Source organism: Colias croceus, chromosome 17, assembly GCF_905220415.1.
Source record: "Colias croceus chromosome 17, ilColCroc2.1".
Lineage (NCBI taxonomy): Eukaryota > Metazoa > Arthropoda > Insecta > Lepidoptera > Pieridae > Colias > Colias croceus.
Window position 1 is genome coordinate 7,444,002 of NC_059553.1, and position 17,019 is coordinate 7,461,020.

A 17,019-nucleotide genomic window follows, 5' to 3' on the forward strand; every position below is an offset into this window, starting at 1 on the left:
TTTTCTTTGTGTATGGAAATTTGGATTTAAAGTAATTTTGACGTATTTAAATAGGATATTATTTATTAGGCTGGTTGCAGAGCTTCACCATCAGTGCGTACGTCAGTCGCGCTTGTCATATGTATGGAAATTCATAAAACCGTTCATAGCTAGACCGACCATACGCACGCGTATTTCCATACATGTGACAAGCGCGACTGACGTAAGCAGTAAGCACAGATGGTCGGTGAAGCTCTGCAACCGGCCTTAGATACCTTGCTATATAGCTCAGTTAAAAATCAAAATCACTTATTTTTAAAAGTGAGTATAATATACTGATCTTTGTAATTTTTTAATTCATAGTTCATTTTACTAAACGTTTTAGACCTTCAATAATTTCTTGCAAAGCTATTCTGAGAAGCTATAATACCATTTAGATGATATTAAAAAAGTTTCCCAAGATATAAAATTGTCGTAAAATTTCAGCATGCACTTTCACTGATTTGAATAAGAAATTAAGGAATCCATTAAAATTTTTGTCTGAAAAATGCTCCAACTATTAAAAGAAATGTTATTTTAATGCACACTTTGCTTGCTCAGCACGTTCTTCATTATCTGTGAATATAACTGCTATTCTGAAAAGACTCTAAGTACTTTTTTTGAAGTGAAACTTCTTTATCGGGGTTGGAAAAAAATTTAGTGTAACATTTTTTCGTTACGCGTGAAATTTTTCCGTTACGCGCCATCTTTTTCTTATCCCTACCACGCCTGATTCGACGTATTTCTGTAAAGTTGCATATAGTATATTATTTTTTGAAAAATAAGGTCATAAAGAAGTTTCACTTCTTACGTGTGTACATTAGTACACGCACACATTTTTTTTGAAGTGAAACTTCTTTATCGGGGTTGGAAAAAAATTTAGTGTAACGTTTTTTCGTTACGCGTGACATTTTTCCGTTACGCGCCATCTTTTTCTTATCCCTACCACGCCTTTTTTTTTTTTTTTTTTTTTTTTTTTTTTTTTTTTTTTTTTTTTTTTTTTTAAAGTGGGGAAATCTTCGAAAGATACCCACGGCCCCCGGGGAAGGAGCCGTGGGTTATGTCGGATTCTTACCGACTAAAACCCCACTGTGTTCCGTCAAGCCGCGCAGTTAACCGGGGCCGCGGGTACTCCTTTGAAATCGTCCACGACCACGGCAGCGGACGCCCGGTAGCGGGCCCACCTCCGTTAGTACTCTACTCTACGACTGCGCACGTACGCGCCTCCTCATTCCTCTGCGAGGTGGCATGAGCGGAACACGTCTCTTGCCGCCTCATCGCCCCGGACGATGGAGCACTCCCCGCCCCATCGTCCAGAGCCCATCGTTAGGGAGGCAGGTCACGATCGCTAGCGATCGCGACACGGCGTCGTCGCCTTGAAGGTCGCAGGCGCCGCCTCGGGTCCGCGAGAGGGTTCCTCTCACGAGCCCGCTCCGCCTCCTCCTTTCGTGCCATCACCTCCTCGCAGAAGGCGACCACCGCACCCCAGGACCTGTTGTCCCTGACCATGACGCGAACCACGGACGGTAGCGAGAGATCCGGCCCCACAGCAGCGACCAAACGCTGTCTATCCACGGACCACGCAGGACACACACTCAGCGTGTGGTCCGCAGTGTCCTCCTCGCTCGTACACCAATGGCAGGCCATGGTTGGCTCCCGAATCGCGACTCGACACAGGTATCGCCCGAAACATCCGTGTCCAGACAGCACCTGTGTCAAGCGGAACGTGAGAGCCCCATGCCGTCTGTTGCACCACTCTGAAAGGACCGGCTGGATGGCTTCCACCGTCCTTACGCCCACGGTAGGGTTCTCGAGCCGCCGCGCCCACTCCTCCATTAGACGCTCGCGAGCCGTGGCCCTCCAGCGCGACACCTCATCGGAATTTGGTTCCATCCCCAAAGACCTGGACCCGGAAATTCGGCAGTACACCTCTGCAAGTACCGCAGCGTCGAGTTCCCATGGGGGGGTTCCGGCTAGTGCGCAGGCTGCCTCAAAAGAGACAGTCCGATATGCCCTCGATATTCCTAATGCCATGACCCGCTGCGGACGACGCAGAAGGGGTCTGGTCCGGGCATTAAGAGAGTCAGCCCAGATGGGCGCACCGTAAAGGGCCATTGAACGGATGGCACCGGTATAAAGCCGACGACAGCCATCCCCAGGCCCCCTAAGATTGGGGAGCAAGCTTCCAAGTGCCCCGGCCGCCCCGACGAGACGGGGGGCGAGGCGACGGAAGTGCTCCACAAACGTCCAACGACCGTCTAAGACAATTCCTAAATAGCGCATTGTCTGACTGATCTCTATGGACACGCCGCCCACCTGTACACAGGAACCAGGCCCTGGTGCCCTACGGGGGCCATGGAAGCACAGCGCTTCTGACTTCTCCAAGGCCACCTTCAGACCTAGCCGGCGGATACGACTCACCACTAGATCAACGCCAGCTGTTGCCAATGAGGCTGCCTCATTGAGACAATTTCCGCGCGCCGTCACCAACGTGTCGTCGGCGTAGCATACAACTCCAATTCCTGGGAGATTCTCACCACGCAGAACCCAGTCGTAGCCGATGTTCCACAGGAGCGGTCCTAGCACCGAACCCTGTGGGACACCGCACGACATAGGCCTCTGTCTCCACCCATCCCGAGAAAGGTACGATATAGCCCTTTCTGATAGGTATGATTGTATCATCCGTATCATATATATGGGCACGCGGTGGTAGTGGAGCGCCTCCATAATGCACGTCCAGGGCAAAGTATTAAAAGCATTGGCGATATCCAACGATACCGCCAAGAGTACTCCGCCTCTGGAGACCACATCCACTGCAACAGTCTTTAAAGATAAGATTGCGTCCAGGGTAGATCGCCTCCGCCGAAAACCATACTGGCAATTGCTGAGATTTGGCCCGACTCTTTCAAGATGTTCGACGAGGCGAGCCGCCAAAATACGCTCAAGGAGCTTGCCCACCTCGTCTAGTAAAACAACCGGCCTATAAGCCGACGGCAAATCCCTGGGGCGGCCCGCCTTTTTGAGCAATACCAAGTTACCAGATTTCCATCTTACAGGAAACTGGCCTTGCTCCACGCACGCTGAAAATAAGCGCTCAACCCTGGGTCCAAGAATCGGTAGCGCAAGTGCCCAAGCTCGACTAGGTATACCGTCGGGACCAGGCGAAACCTTCTTTCTCTTAAGCCTGTCTGTAGCCGATTCCAGCTCTTCTTTCGTGACCGAAGGAACAACGGCATCATTCGATTCTTCCTGTGTTGCAATATTCCTCGACGACATGGACGGAGGAGGATGTCTCTCCCGATCAGGAAATAATGCCGCCACTACTCGCTCGAGAAATCGGGGTTCAAGTGTTTGGGTCAGGGGCGGGCCACATGGGCGGAGCTTTTGCCTCACCCATTGATACGGCCGGCCCCAGGCATCCCGATCCAGGCCACTAATCATCTCGTCCCAAGCTTCACCCTTCGAGCGGGTAATGGCTTCCTGAATGGCAACAACGCAGGTCCTGTAGGACGTATACAATGCTGCTTCCTCCGCCTCGGTATGTCTCCTCCTTCGGCACCTGGTGTACGCCCGCCTCGCCGCCACGCAGGAAGAGCGCAGCTGGGAAATTTCGGCGGACCACCAGTAAACTTGCCGCCTGGGTGGTGTCACTCCAACGCGAGGCATAGCCGCGTCGCAAACTTGCGTCATGGCATCAGCAAGCCACGCCGCCTCCTCTTCAACAGCCACCGTTCCCTCCGGTACTGGAAGCCAGGACTGTACGATAGCGGCTTCAACCAGCAGCTCCCTATCCAGACGCCTCAACGCCCAGCGGGGTCGTCGTCCCTCACTTGGAATCGCTCGGCCGGGAATCTCCTGGTGTGAGGCGAGGCCGAAACGGATGTATTTATGGTCCGACAACGTTTCGACGTCCCCCAGAACTCTCCAGTCCCGCACACGGCGGGCAAGAGACGGACTCGCAAACGTCAGATCGACGATGGAGCCCCCCCTCCGCCGCACGCACGTGAGCACAGACCCTTGATTAAGGAGGGACAATCCGAAAGAGGCCGCCCAATCCTCAAGCACCACACCGCGCGCATCGCTCGCTGGAGATCCCCATGCTACAGATTTGGCATTAAAATCTCCGGCCAAGAGCACCGGTTGGGGATGTGCGAGATCAAGCACCTGTTTCACCTCGTCCAGGAACAGCTCAAACTCAGAGAGGCGGCGGTTGGGTGAAAAATACACGCCCACTACAGTGCCAGCACCAAACGAAGCCGCCACACAGCCTCTACGCCTCACCACCCTCTCGAGCTCAACTCCACCCCGTGCCATCAGCATGACTGTGCCATCTAGATCTCCTGCACAATTGGTCCGTGAGGGCACAGTATACGGCTCTGAAATCACCGCCATATCAATAGCCCACTCAGCCATGCTCTGGTACAGGAGATCCTGCGCACGGGCACAGTGATTGAGGTTCGCCTGGATCATTTGCAGTGAAGCCATTATTGTGTCTCCATAGCCGCTGCCTCAATAGTCGGCGCCTCAGTGGGTGCCGGAGCAGCGAGTGAGGGGGCCTTTGAGCCATCACGCGTCTGCTTTCCTTTCTTTGCCTTAGTTTTACAGGCTTGGCTCCCAAGCCGCTGATCCGCCGGACGGTTTGCCTCCGCACAGAGGACACAACGTGCGGCAGTGGCAGTGCACTGACCAGCCTTGTGTCCGACATCCCCACAACGATAGCAGATATTGCTACGGTCCACTGTAGAAGAGCATAGGGCCTGGACATGCCCCACCTCTAGACATTTGAAACAGCGCAGGGGCTTCGGGTCATTCAAACGCACCATAGCCGAGGTCCATCCAACTTGAATGCGGCCTGCTTTTGAAATCTTTTTTGCAGCTACCACCGGACAGCTGATCCAGGCCGTGACTATGCCCCTAGGGCCAGCCCGCAAGCCCGTGCATTTAACTTGCTCTGCGGGGCATTCCCCAACACGACACACGGCAGCTGCAACCTCCTCCGCTGAGGTTGAGTCGTCCAACCCAGTGATACGCAGTTCTTCGCACTTCACTGGCCTGGACACCTTAACCACTTCGCTGTCTAAGACCTCCCTCAGTTTAACCGCCAGTACATCGGCTTGCTCCGAGCTAGCGGTGCCGGGAACCTCTAATATGCGAGCACCAGTGGCGGACCGCTTAAAGCGAACCGCACTTATGCCGATTTCCGCTAGATCAATTTTGGCTTTGGCCTCCTTCAGCACCGAGGCAAAGCTAATTCCACGGTCCTCAGCACCCGGCTGGATTGCTATCACCACCGCAGACGAAGAGGGAACCCGGAGCTTTCTAACCTTCCGGGTCGGCTGTACACTTCGCTTCTTTTTTTTCCTGTTGCGCTTCCCTACAACGGTCCAGCCCTCGTCAGATCGTTGCTGTAAGGTGATAGCACCGGGAGGCGCATTGGCACTTGCTTCTTTATCCTTCTCTTTCTGGTTACTGTTTTTCTTTCCCCCGCCCTTTTTCTTTGACCCACCCTGCGAGGGTATTGCACCCGTGGTTGCATGACTTTCGGCTGCTCTGGGCACAGGCTCGGTCCTTGCAAGAGCTGCTCTGCTTCTCGATGCGGGTATTCTGGCCGCAGGAAGTGGAGGGAAGCTCTCGGGTGGTGCAGGGTCTTTTTCCCGCTCTAATGCTCTACGGTCGGAGCGGTCCGCTGCTAGCGGAGGTCGGAGACGCTTTTCCGGGAGCAGCCGGTCGCTGATACTATCCAGCCTGGCGCTCACCATTTCACCGACCTGATGCATTATTTCCTTTATCAGGTCGGCGTTTCCTCCACTGGGACCTGCAGTTTGGGCCGCTTTCAGCTCAGCTACTTCCTTGCGCAGGCCATCCAGCTCTGCCTGCAATCGGTCGTTCGCAGCTTGAAGGCGGCGGGTTTCTTCCGACGTTGTACGCTCCTGCAAAAGTCCCGCCGCCTCGCGGATCACATCGGAGGCCTCCTTAAGGTCCCGCACGAAGCCACCTTTCAAATTGCGGGATTTCGTCCGGACCTCGTTTATTGAGGCTAGCCCTGCTTCAATGCGACGGCCTAGAGCAGCTGCCGTCTCCGTACCATTTAGCGGAGCGAGAACACTAGGAGCTGATGGTGGAGGGAGGGGAGTAGAGGTCCGCGCCTCATCCGACCGGGGAGGCACACTTGACGGCTCCAAATCACTCCTGTCGCTCCTGTCGCTTCCTAACTCCCTCTGCTGGGCCCGCAAATATGCCTGCCTCGTAACACTCGCCTGTGTTGAGGTGGCTGGGCGCCCTTTACCCCTTTTAGAGCGGTTCGCTCTACGCACTCCCTCCTCGTCCGTAGAAAAGGCCGAGCAGCTAGCGTCAGGAGACCGCCTTCGCTTCGCCCAAAGTCGGTCTTCCTCGTACGAAACTGAGCGCAGCGTAGCCACACTGTTCGCTGAGCCTGCGCTTGCCATCCCTATATCCGAAATGGTCGAACCGTTCAGCCCAGCTCGACCGGGAGCACCTCTGTCTGAGGAGGAACCCCCTCTGACAGGCACTCTGCTGCCTCTTCTATTATTCCTTTTAGCACGTGCCCTAGCGGCACGCGTCTCTGAACCCCTTGGTTCATTCCCATCATTATAAATAAAATCATTATCCGTTATAGCGCCAAAGTCGTCGGGATCAGTCCGGTTTTTTAGATCCCTACCACGCCTGATTCGACGTATTTCTGTAGTTGCATCCTATAGTAATTTTTTTTTTTGAAAAATAAGGTCATAAAGAAGTTTCACTTCTTACGTATGTACACGCACACATTTTTTGTTTATATCATGTAACCTGCTTGTTAATATTATCGTTCAAAAAGCTTTTTAAATTTGGAGTTTTATTAATACGTCATTTAGTATAGATAGGTACCAAGTAGATACTCGTTATTTAATCGAAATGATATGTTTGTATTATGGCGTTCTAATTTTCTTCTCTAGTATTAAATTAAATTAATTTCTCTTATTATATCTACGTTCTTGCATCCTTAATTAATGTTTTAAAAACATCTCATAAATCATAATATCTTTCCCGCAATTTGCACATGTATTACATAGTAGGTATAAAATTATTTTACAAAAATATTTAGAGAAATTTTTCACATTATGTGGCTACGTTTACGACACCTCGCTTTAATAAGTTTATATTTTAAAAATTATTTTGTGGCCAAGCGAAAAACGTGCGCTAGCGTAAAATTAAATTAAATGCTAGTCTTGCTATTTCATACTGAAACTGGGGTAAAAATGTTTGCAACGGGAATGTCGATAACTCTTAAACGAATTCAGTTATCGTTTCGAATCCAATAGTATATATTTGTATTTTAGGTAGTTTTGTACTCGTGTGTTGCCTGCCAAATTTTAAATTCGTACTGTCATTTCAAGCCTTCTAGATTAGTTCTGTTTAGCTTATCTTACTCCAGTGTACTAAATATATATCTATCTGTGACTGTGATAAATATCAAACTCTACGAGCCCAATGAACTGTAGCAAAACTAATCTTAATCTAATTATTATGTAGATACCTATTATAATTTCACATTTCATAGTACGTAGGTAGTAGATAATTATCCGTGTCTTTGTTATTTTTATCTCACTTCTATTAAGCATTTATCCAGTTGCCAAATATGTAAATTATTTTGTCGCACTGCGTTACTTTTAACTATATTATCAACAAATACATATATATAAATTTGTTTCATCTGCATATTTAACGTCAGATAATAATGAAATGTTGCTAGTATAAAAGCACTATAAACTTTTCACTATTCCGAGCTAATATTTTTTCGGTGATCCTAGCTTATGTACTCGTGAAAAGGGTTCAATAATCGGCTATTGAATGCCCAAATTTAAAATATAATGAAATAATACTAAAGTCCACAAAAGCTCATATTTATTACGACTCAAATGTTCTTTGAGTAAAGGTATGATTTTTATGATATTAATCAACTAAAAGCATGGTGCTAATATTGCTACCCAAAAAGCACCTATATTTATCACAAATTGACTAAAAGGCAAGTTCAAATACTTAGATGATGAAATCAAAGATCTCAGACTGGAAAGATTAAATATGTAAATTGTCTTAATCGTTATGGTTCTTAGTTGTGCTTGGTGGTCAAAGTTTGTGATGTTTTGAATCCAATGTTTTAGCGTATTACGTTTATGAATAATTTGCATAGTAAAATATCGTAAAACTTCTTCTTATTTTATCTAGTGCTTTAATTAGACACATTTTAAGTGCTTTCAAAGTATTAAGATTTTACAAATGAAATTTGACATCGCCCTTGTAAAGTCAACTTTAATTATGATATTTCGGAAGCCTTATAATTTATGAAGTATACACATTAATGTTTAAGAAACAGTACTCAAAAGGATATAGGACTTGTATACATTATTATACAGTTACAATATACCTAATATTAAAAAATAACTGCGTTAAAAACAACCGACTTCAAAAACGGAAAAGTAAGAAATAAAAAAGATTTGATATTATTAATTACTACATATTATTTTTATGTGCTATTTACTAAAAAGGTTTGATGTCGGTGCATGGGCTTAATACTAAGTGCTTAGTGTTTGGCACCGACTTCAAACCTATTTAATAAATAGCACATAAAAATAATATGTAGTAATTAATAATATCAAATCTTTTTTATTTCTTACTTTTCCGTTTTTGAAGTCGGTTGTTTTTAACGCAGTTATTTTTATTTAATACTTTTTAGTGTATTTTTCAACACGAATCAAACGAGCCCAAACTCGATAAAGTTGAGTCAATATATTACTGAGTTCCTATGGCCCCCTTCCGATTCCATCATCAGATCAGCTCCATGTCATGATAATGTTTCATCGCTATCCAATTTACATTCGTATACAAAATTTCAGCTCAATCGGATACCGGGAAGTGAATCAAAGTTACTTGCTACATTGAAATTAAGTCATCGAGTACAGACAAAAATGCTCATAAAATAAAAACTACTAGGCCTAGCCGAATAAAATTTTTATGGGACCAATTCGACACCATCCCGCATCGAAAAAAAAAAGAATCACGTAAATCGGTTTAGAAACCTCGGAGTAATCGGTGTACATACATAAAAAAAAAAAAAATATATACCGGCCGAATTGATAACCTCCTCCTTTTTTTTGAAGTCGGTTAAAAATGAATAGGATAGCGCTTACTGAACGCATGAGACTATTTATCGAGAGATTCAATAGGTACTCAATTTGTAAGTATAACGTTCGTGTTAAAGTTCTGATTTAGAAATCCTAATCTTCATTTGAAAAATTACTTATACCTATATATTAATGGTCATAACGCGCTCGGTAAGTTTTCTATAGTATTGCGAGACTGAGCGCGTTGGAAACTAAGATTCCTGTTCCATCGCTTGCTGTCTCCGATAGCCTTTTTTTATTTCGTATATTTCCTAATTTTACCGAAAATATCCGAAAACCGATGATAATTCCTATAATTTATCACAGATAACAGTATTCCGCATCCAAGAACGAGCAGAAGGTGGAGAGGTCCAAGAGCTAGATCAAGTGATTCTTACAGCATTATTCCGAGCACAGCACTTGTCGCCCAGTGAGCAACTGTCGTTGGCGCTTACTTGGAACAGAGTGGATATCGCGAGGTCAGAGATCTTCGTTTATGGACAGGAGTGGCCGAGAGGTGGGTTTAACTACTATAATATAAATGTATTTGTTGTATGTTTGTTTACGAATACACGCAAGGTTTCGGTACGGTAAGGAGAAAGGGAAATTTAGGGGACATTTCTGTAAAATATTTTAATCATGAATGTATTGTGTTTTTTTATTTAGGAAAGTTTAACTAATTTTTTAAAGAAAAAAATACGATATTTCAGATAAAATTAAATACTATGCGCGATAATATATTTATCTACTAGTAATAGGTCGAGGTAGTACATTCTTTGCTTATTTATTAGTAAGGGCAGAACATTTTAGAGCAAATTGGTTCCTTGCATTAGACAGGCTACCGCATTCCGACCGCAACTGTTTTACAAAAAAGGTAACAACCTTCCTCGCACTGAAAATCAGCGAATTATTTTCTTTCTTTCACATTAAAACGAAGTTAGTACCCTATTTTTCGATAAATGGTTAGTTTATTTATTGACACAGTTCATTATTTCTATTGATTGTTCATGCGTTTAATGCTTTTTTAAAGACTCAAATAAATTAGTTCATATAAAATTTATTTTAAAACGTTCTTAATAACACAAGCAATAATTTGCTACATCAAATTCCAATCTAAAATCTCTATTGTATAGTAAAACTCACGATCGGTTTGCAAAGTAATTTCCCGCGAACAATTCAGAATAACGTAACAAAACTCAATCGAAGTTCTATTGAAGCTGAGCTAATGTACAAAGGTAAATAAACATTGGAAATCAGGACCACCTAAGGGCCACGTTGAATTTTTGATGAACGGAGCGACTTTTAATTAAACTGTTTTTAATTGAGGCGGAATTCAAACCCGCATCTTTTGCCAGAAGTTGGCTTAGACTTCTTCGCAATATCACTACAGTCATAAGACAAAGTCGCTCTCTCTGTCTTAAATCTTTAAAACTACGCAACGGATTTTGATGTGGTTTTTTTAATAGATAGAGTGATTCAAGAGGAAGGTTTTAGTATACAATTTATTAGGTTTTAGATAAAGCGGGCGAAGCCGCGGGCGGTAAGCTAGTTAGAAATATACGAAAGCTGTTGTTCATAAATAAGGTATTTCGTTATCGTTTTTAAAAACCTTAATTTTTATATCCTGTTATATTTGTTAAGAATATTTTTGCTACTTGTATAGTTTCTGCATATAAATATGTGATTATGTAGGATGTAGGATATAGGATTTCTTAACGTGAATCATTTCACTTTTCAGTTAGTTGTGGGCCTCAAAATATCTTAATCCGTTCCATTGTTCAAATCAAAGTCAAATTCAGCAATGGAACGTGTTTGCGAATCTCAAGTTAATGAATACTTTTCAAACAGCAGCTACGATTAATTTGAATGATTAAATTTCGGAAAGGCTTTCGTTATATTTTATGTTCTTTTGCTTCTTTTATTGCAATTTTTTGTTTAATTTGAAGATTTATAAATAAATAAACAGACTTTTTATTTATTTCTGTACATTTTTTGTTTTAAAAATGGTATACTTACCCTTGTAGACCACGCGACCTCACACGTCACTTTTAGATACGCGACCACTGTAGGGTTAAGAGATTTCATCCGTGATTTAAAATAACATACCTACTACCGTGATTAAGTTGTGGTAAATACAAGTTGGCAACAAGTTTGCGCGTAAACTTAACTAACAACGTAAATAACTTATGTGAGATTATGACACGTGGCTCAGGAAGTTGACAAGTTTAATTGCGACGTGGAATATTAATCGTATATGAGAATTAAACTGTGTTCCTTATAGAAAAATGTGTTTATTATTAAATTAATTTACCATTAATGTTTCCAACGTACGTTATAATTATATTTGAACTTATATTATGTAGAAATTAAAGATTTTTTAAAGGATTTTTAACGAAAAAATCTTTAATTTCTAAATGTATATTTGCGTAAAATCAAACACTAGTACCTAAATACTTAAATTATGTTTTATTATTCAAATTATTGAACGTATTTTAATTATTTATTAATGTAGTATTCATATCGAAAGCATTATGACACGTTATAGCATTATCTACATAGCTAAACGTGTTAAAACTAAATTTAAAAATTATTGAACTGAGTACAACACCTTCAATGCTGATTCTTATAAATTTAGCCAATCACCTTCAACTACTCTGAAACGACTGATTTATTATGACTGAAAAAATGCTGCGTTGTTATACGTAAAAAAAAAATTCATAAAGGGCAGAAATCAATTTCATATTATTGCTTTTAAAATATCTATTTCATCAATTAAAACGCTATTGATTTCAATAAACTAACTAACTTGATATTGTTCTATGTGTACGTATATTATGTGTGTTGTTTAATGCCCGGTTCCTATATTTGAAAAACGATCCGTTTTAGTTACGAATAGTAGTATAATTAACCAAGCGTAAGCGAAAATCGTTCCTATAAAAAACGTCTCGTCAAGCAACTTACCGACGGCTTCCTACTAACGGATGGGAGGGTTACTATTAACGAACGGTAAGCATATTGTATGGAGAAGACAGTTTATCGCGTTCCTATAAATATTTGTAACGTCATTATGCTGTCAAAGTTACTATTCGTATAGCATTTTGTTTACCCGTCGATTTCGGGCGGTTAAATTCTTACTATTTCATTGTTTCCGCTTCAATATCGAAATGTGGAGTTCAGATAGTGATAGAGAAGTGTTTAATATTATATCGAATTTCGGAAGAAGATAGTGGGCGTGAAAGAGTATATATTATAGAGAAGGAGTGGATTTTTTTGCGACCCTGGATTCTCACGAATTTCAATTGAGATTTCGACTTGATAAAGAATCTGTTGAACAATTACTTCTTGAAATTTATCCAGACGTACGAATAAAAGGAGCCAGGTTAGTTTAATGGAGGCATTAATATTATACCAAACACGTCTAACCTTATTACATACCTAATTTATGTTGTCATTTCAGGAATCATGGGGTATCTCCATAACATCAATTACAGTTGACGCTGAGGTTCTATGCTTTAGGCACAATATCGATATCAGTGGCAGACCTATTTCCCTTGGTCACGGCATCACGCGTGAACGGGTGGACCGATTTCGATAATTATTTTTTTATAATATTCCTTGAAGTACGAGGATGGTTATTATGGAAAGAAAACATAAACATGTACCAAGGGCGAAGCCGGGGCGGACCACTAGTATATATATATATATATATATATATATATATATATATGTCTATGTTTGCAATGTAGAAATCAATTTTTTAAACATTGTATTGTAAATAATAAAAAATAAATAAAAGTACATAATAAAATGGAATAAAAGTTTTATTTCTTTATTACAGTTTAATTTTACATAATAATATATGTAACTACATAATATATGCTAAAGAACTGTCCTGTGATTGTTACGCGACAACCCTCCATTGATTATCATCTTCTATATTATGTTCCTTAACGCTGTAATAGGCTCTCTGAACTAAATACATTTTTTACATAAGATTTACATTTAGCACTAACAAATTCTTTTTCTACCGTGTTTCTAGATATTATATTGCTTAATAATATACAAAAATTAATTAGTTATTGTGTGTTCAGTATTTCAATTATTGTGTGTTCAGTATTTCAAGGGCGAAGCCGGGGCGGACCACTAGTATATATATATATGTATGTCTATGTTTGCAATGTAGAAATCAATTTTTTAAACATTGTATTGTAAATAATAAAAAATAAATAAAAGTACATAATAAAATGGAATAAAAGTTTTATTTCTTTATTACAGTTTAGTTTTACATAATAATATATGTAACTACATAATATATGCTAAAGAACTGTCCTGTGATTCTTACGCGACAACCCTCCATTGATTATCATCTTCTATATTATATTCCTTAACGCTGTAATAGGCTCTCTGAACTAAATACATTTTTTACATAAGATTTACATTTAGCACTAACAAATTCTTTTTCTACCGTATGTCTAGATATATTGCTTAATAATATACAAAAATTAATTAGTTATTGTGTGTTCAGTATTTCAATTATTTCTTCATAATATTTGTCCATCATCCTTATTATGTTTGAATTTTTTGGCTGAAAATAAAAAGTTTTCCTGGTATTTGACCACTTTTTGCATTAAATGTGTTGGTCAACGAAGTCCAACATTCATCCTTTAATTTATTCGTAGAAGCATTAGTCTCCTTACTGGTTATAATAATTGAGCAATCTCGTCTTTACTCATAGCCTTCTTCGATTTCTGTAACAGAAATATATGTTTGACTTTAAAAGTGTCCGAAGCAAAAAGTAAGCGGCAGACGATTTTAAAGAAGAAATATAAAGGCGTACTTACCGGCGTAATATCCATTTTTAATAAATATATAAACAGTGGTCGTTGTATTGTTATTCTTTAATTATAAAACTTGACAATGAATCATCAATCAACAATGAATGACAATAATTTGACAACTGACAAGCAATGCACGCGTGCGCGAGAAAAACGTTCCGTTTTTGCTTTCTGTGTAACGCATTAGGTTGTTTAGAAGGAAAATTATCACGCAGATGTCTACAAATATATAGTTCTTTAGTATTAGTTCTTTATTAATAAGAAACTTTATTCTTAAAGTTTATAATTCGGCTGTGTATTTAACTTATTTTGTCCTGAATTTTGTGTTATTTTAATTTCAATTTGGCTTATAACGAAACGTACATCTGTGAGTGAAGAGGGCTCGGTATTTTTATGACCAACGGATGTCCGTCGATAGCACGTCAAGAAATAAAATTGTGGAACGGTAATAACGACTCGTAGTTAGTTCTAGAAAAACGGATAGTAGCTTTGATACTATGACGATCCGTTGAATATAGGAACCGGGCATAAACACGCTGTTCAAACAACACACATGACTGTATTTTTGTACATTTTTATGCAACCGACTTCTTTAGAGTTTAGACTCGATTTTGAACCACTCACGGACAATTATTATCAACGATCGGTAATAATACAATAATTTCATGAGTTTACTTTAGTAAAGCGCACGCTTTAATAAATCTGAACTTTTTAAACCTTTTTATTATCGTTTAACTTGACTTTTTCATCCTCAAACCAGTACTTAGGTACCTACATAAAGGAATCTTGTGTAAATCAATGCAAGATATATTCACAAAACCCACGTTTCCCTGACCCCAGTCTAGATCATTAGGTATTTCATACTGCTTTCTGCGATATTCAGCTCAAATACAAATCATGGAACAGTTCACAATACCGCAAATCCTGGAAGGAAATCGTGTCGTGCTGCAATTGATTTCCTCTCGAACCGCATCAAATTGGACGCCTTTTGACGCCGAAATGTAGTGAAATACAAGATATATTAAAAAACAAAAAGCTCAACTAAAAATTTTACTCGTAATTACATTTTGGAGGCTTTTTTTTGGTTTGATGGAAAAGTGTAAATCTCACGAAATAAGACGAATCAATTGATACTATTCACATAAAAATAGGACTTTAGCAGCCGCTAAGGCTTTAGGGCATGCCAAAGAAATATCTAAGTACATATACATAGATAGGTAGATACCCTCTAAAAACATAACATTCCTTCCGTCGCTGCCGACTAAAAAGAAATATGAAAATCTCAATCAAAAAATTTCCAGTTAGTTTCCGAGCGCATGGCGTACGATATTACTTCATTCTGTCAATAACAAGACGTGGAAATGGAAACAGTGCATTCCCGAATGTACCGAGATAATGGATTATTTCGTGGCTTCATACGCAAATGAAACTTTGTAAATTCAATTTTGCTCTTGACTTGCGCATTTTCTTCTTCTTTTTGGTAATCGAATTTAGATTGTGGAATCGAAAAGCGATTGTATACTTTACCAAAGAATACATATTAATGCTTAGGTAATATTATACACTGTGATACCAATGTGTACTTTGAATCAGTTCTATTTTATATCTAAAATTTCAGTCGAGCGATCTGATATCATAACATAAATTAATGTATTCCCTCGATAATTATTAAGTGGATATCATACAAAGTTTTTTTAGTAAACATAAAAGCAATGAACAAGGCTCTCCATTTCTTAATAAAATAAAATGTTTTCTTGACCTTTGAAAGTAATTTACTCAATCCAAATAAAGCGGGGATTGGCCGTAACAAAGGGTACAGAAATAAAAATATTGATGGTGCAATTTCATAAAAGATCTCTCGTTTACAATAATTTTAGGAGCCATAAACACCAGGTGCTATATGAGATGAGACTAAGGTAGACTAGAATGCTTGAATATTAAACAATGGCTTTCGTCTGGGTGATAAAAAGACAGCTCTTAGCTCTTAAATAGCAAAATGAAATTTTGGAAAGTTCTTTGCACTGAATAATTAAGTAAACTATCTTATTCATACGAAACTTACAATTAATGCAAACTTTTTATACAATAAGCAATGATAAATGCTTTTAATTAACACAAGCAACACAGCAAAAAAATACGGATCGTTGTGTGATATTAATGTGTTTTTTAAGTAATTTCCGAGAAAATGTACAATCTAGACATCGTCAAAGTATAAAATGTAATAATCGAATAACCAACTAAACATTGTTTTATTAATTTCTTCTAGGAGCCCTCGATGAAGCAATGATGCAAGCGCTAGAACACGACCGTATAGATTTCGTAAAGCTCCTTCTAGAAAACGGAGTATCCATGAGGAAATTCCTCACAATACCTCGTTTGGAAGAACTTTATAACACCAAGAGTGGGCCCAGTAATACTTTGCGGTATATTCTGAGGGATGTGAGGCCACATCTGCCGAGAGGATATGTGTATACGCTGCATGATATTGGCTTGGTCATCAATAAGCTCATGGGAGGCGCATATAGGTAAGATTTAGAATGCAATTGAAATTTTTAGACTCAAAATTAGAAGCATAGATATTAGATAGGCACAGTTTACATTACTCAGATAAACAACAGTTTTCTTAAATTGTAAAGGTAGAGAGCTCTACGTGAAAAAAATATGAAATAGATGGTTGGAATAGGTAATTTGAATAATTCAGAAGAATGTGTGAATTTTTATTTCTGTTGTAAGTATTCCGTTTTGAGAATTCCGTAATTGTAATTAAAAAAAAAGACGGGTTGCACTACGGGAGTGCCGGCAGAAGTGAAAACTTGATTATTAACGTTCAGCATGTTTGATTTGATATTTTGGAATGGTATCCGTCTTACGCATGGAATACCTATAAGGGCTAAAAAAAAAAAACATCCGTCACGCTTTTTCGATCAGGCCACGTGTCCTGACGCGAGTTTAAGATTTTATACCCAACGCCGCTAAAGAAGTTTTCACTTCAAAAAAATATTTTATCG

At 40.4% G+C, this 17,019-nt stretch overlaps 1 protein-coding gene across 11 annotated transcripts in view; it reads left to right on the forward strand.

The window, feature by feature from the left end:
* The window catches only part of LOC123698829 (transient receptor potential cation channel trpm), a 225,688-nt gene that overhangs the window by 169,840 nt on the left and 38,829 nt on the right, over positions 1-17,019 (forward strand). For all 11 annotated transcript variants that reach the window (XM_045645592.1, XM_045645595.1, XM_045645593.1 and 8 more), the window contains 2 exons: positions 9,504-9,693; positions 16,278-16,536. In XM_045645592.1, the coding sequence (XP_045501548.1) occupies positions 9,504-9,693; positions 16,278-16,536 (449 nt within the window). The remainder of the gene's footprint in view (positions 1-9,503; positions 9,694-16,277; positions 16,537-17,019) is intronic.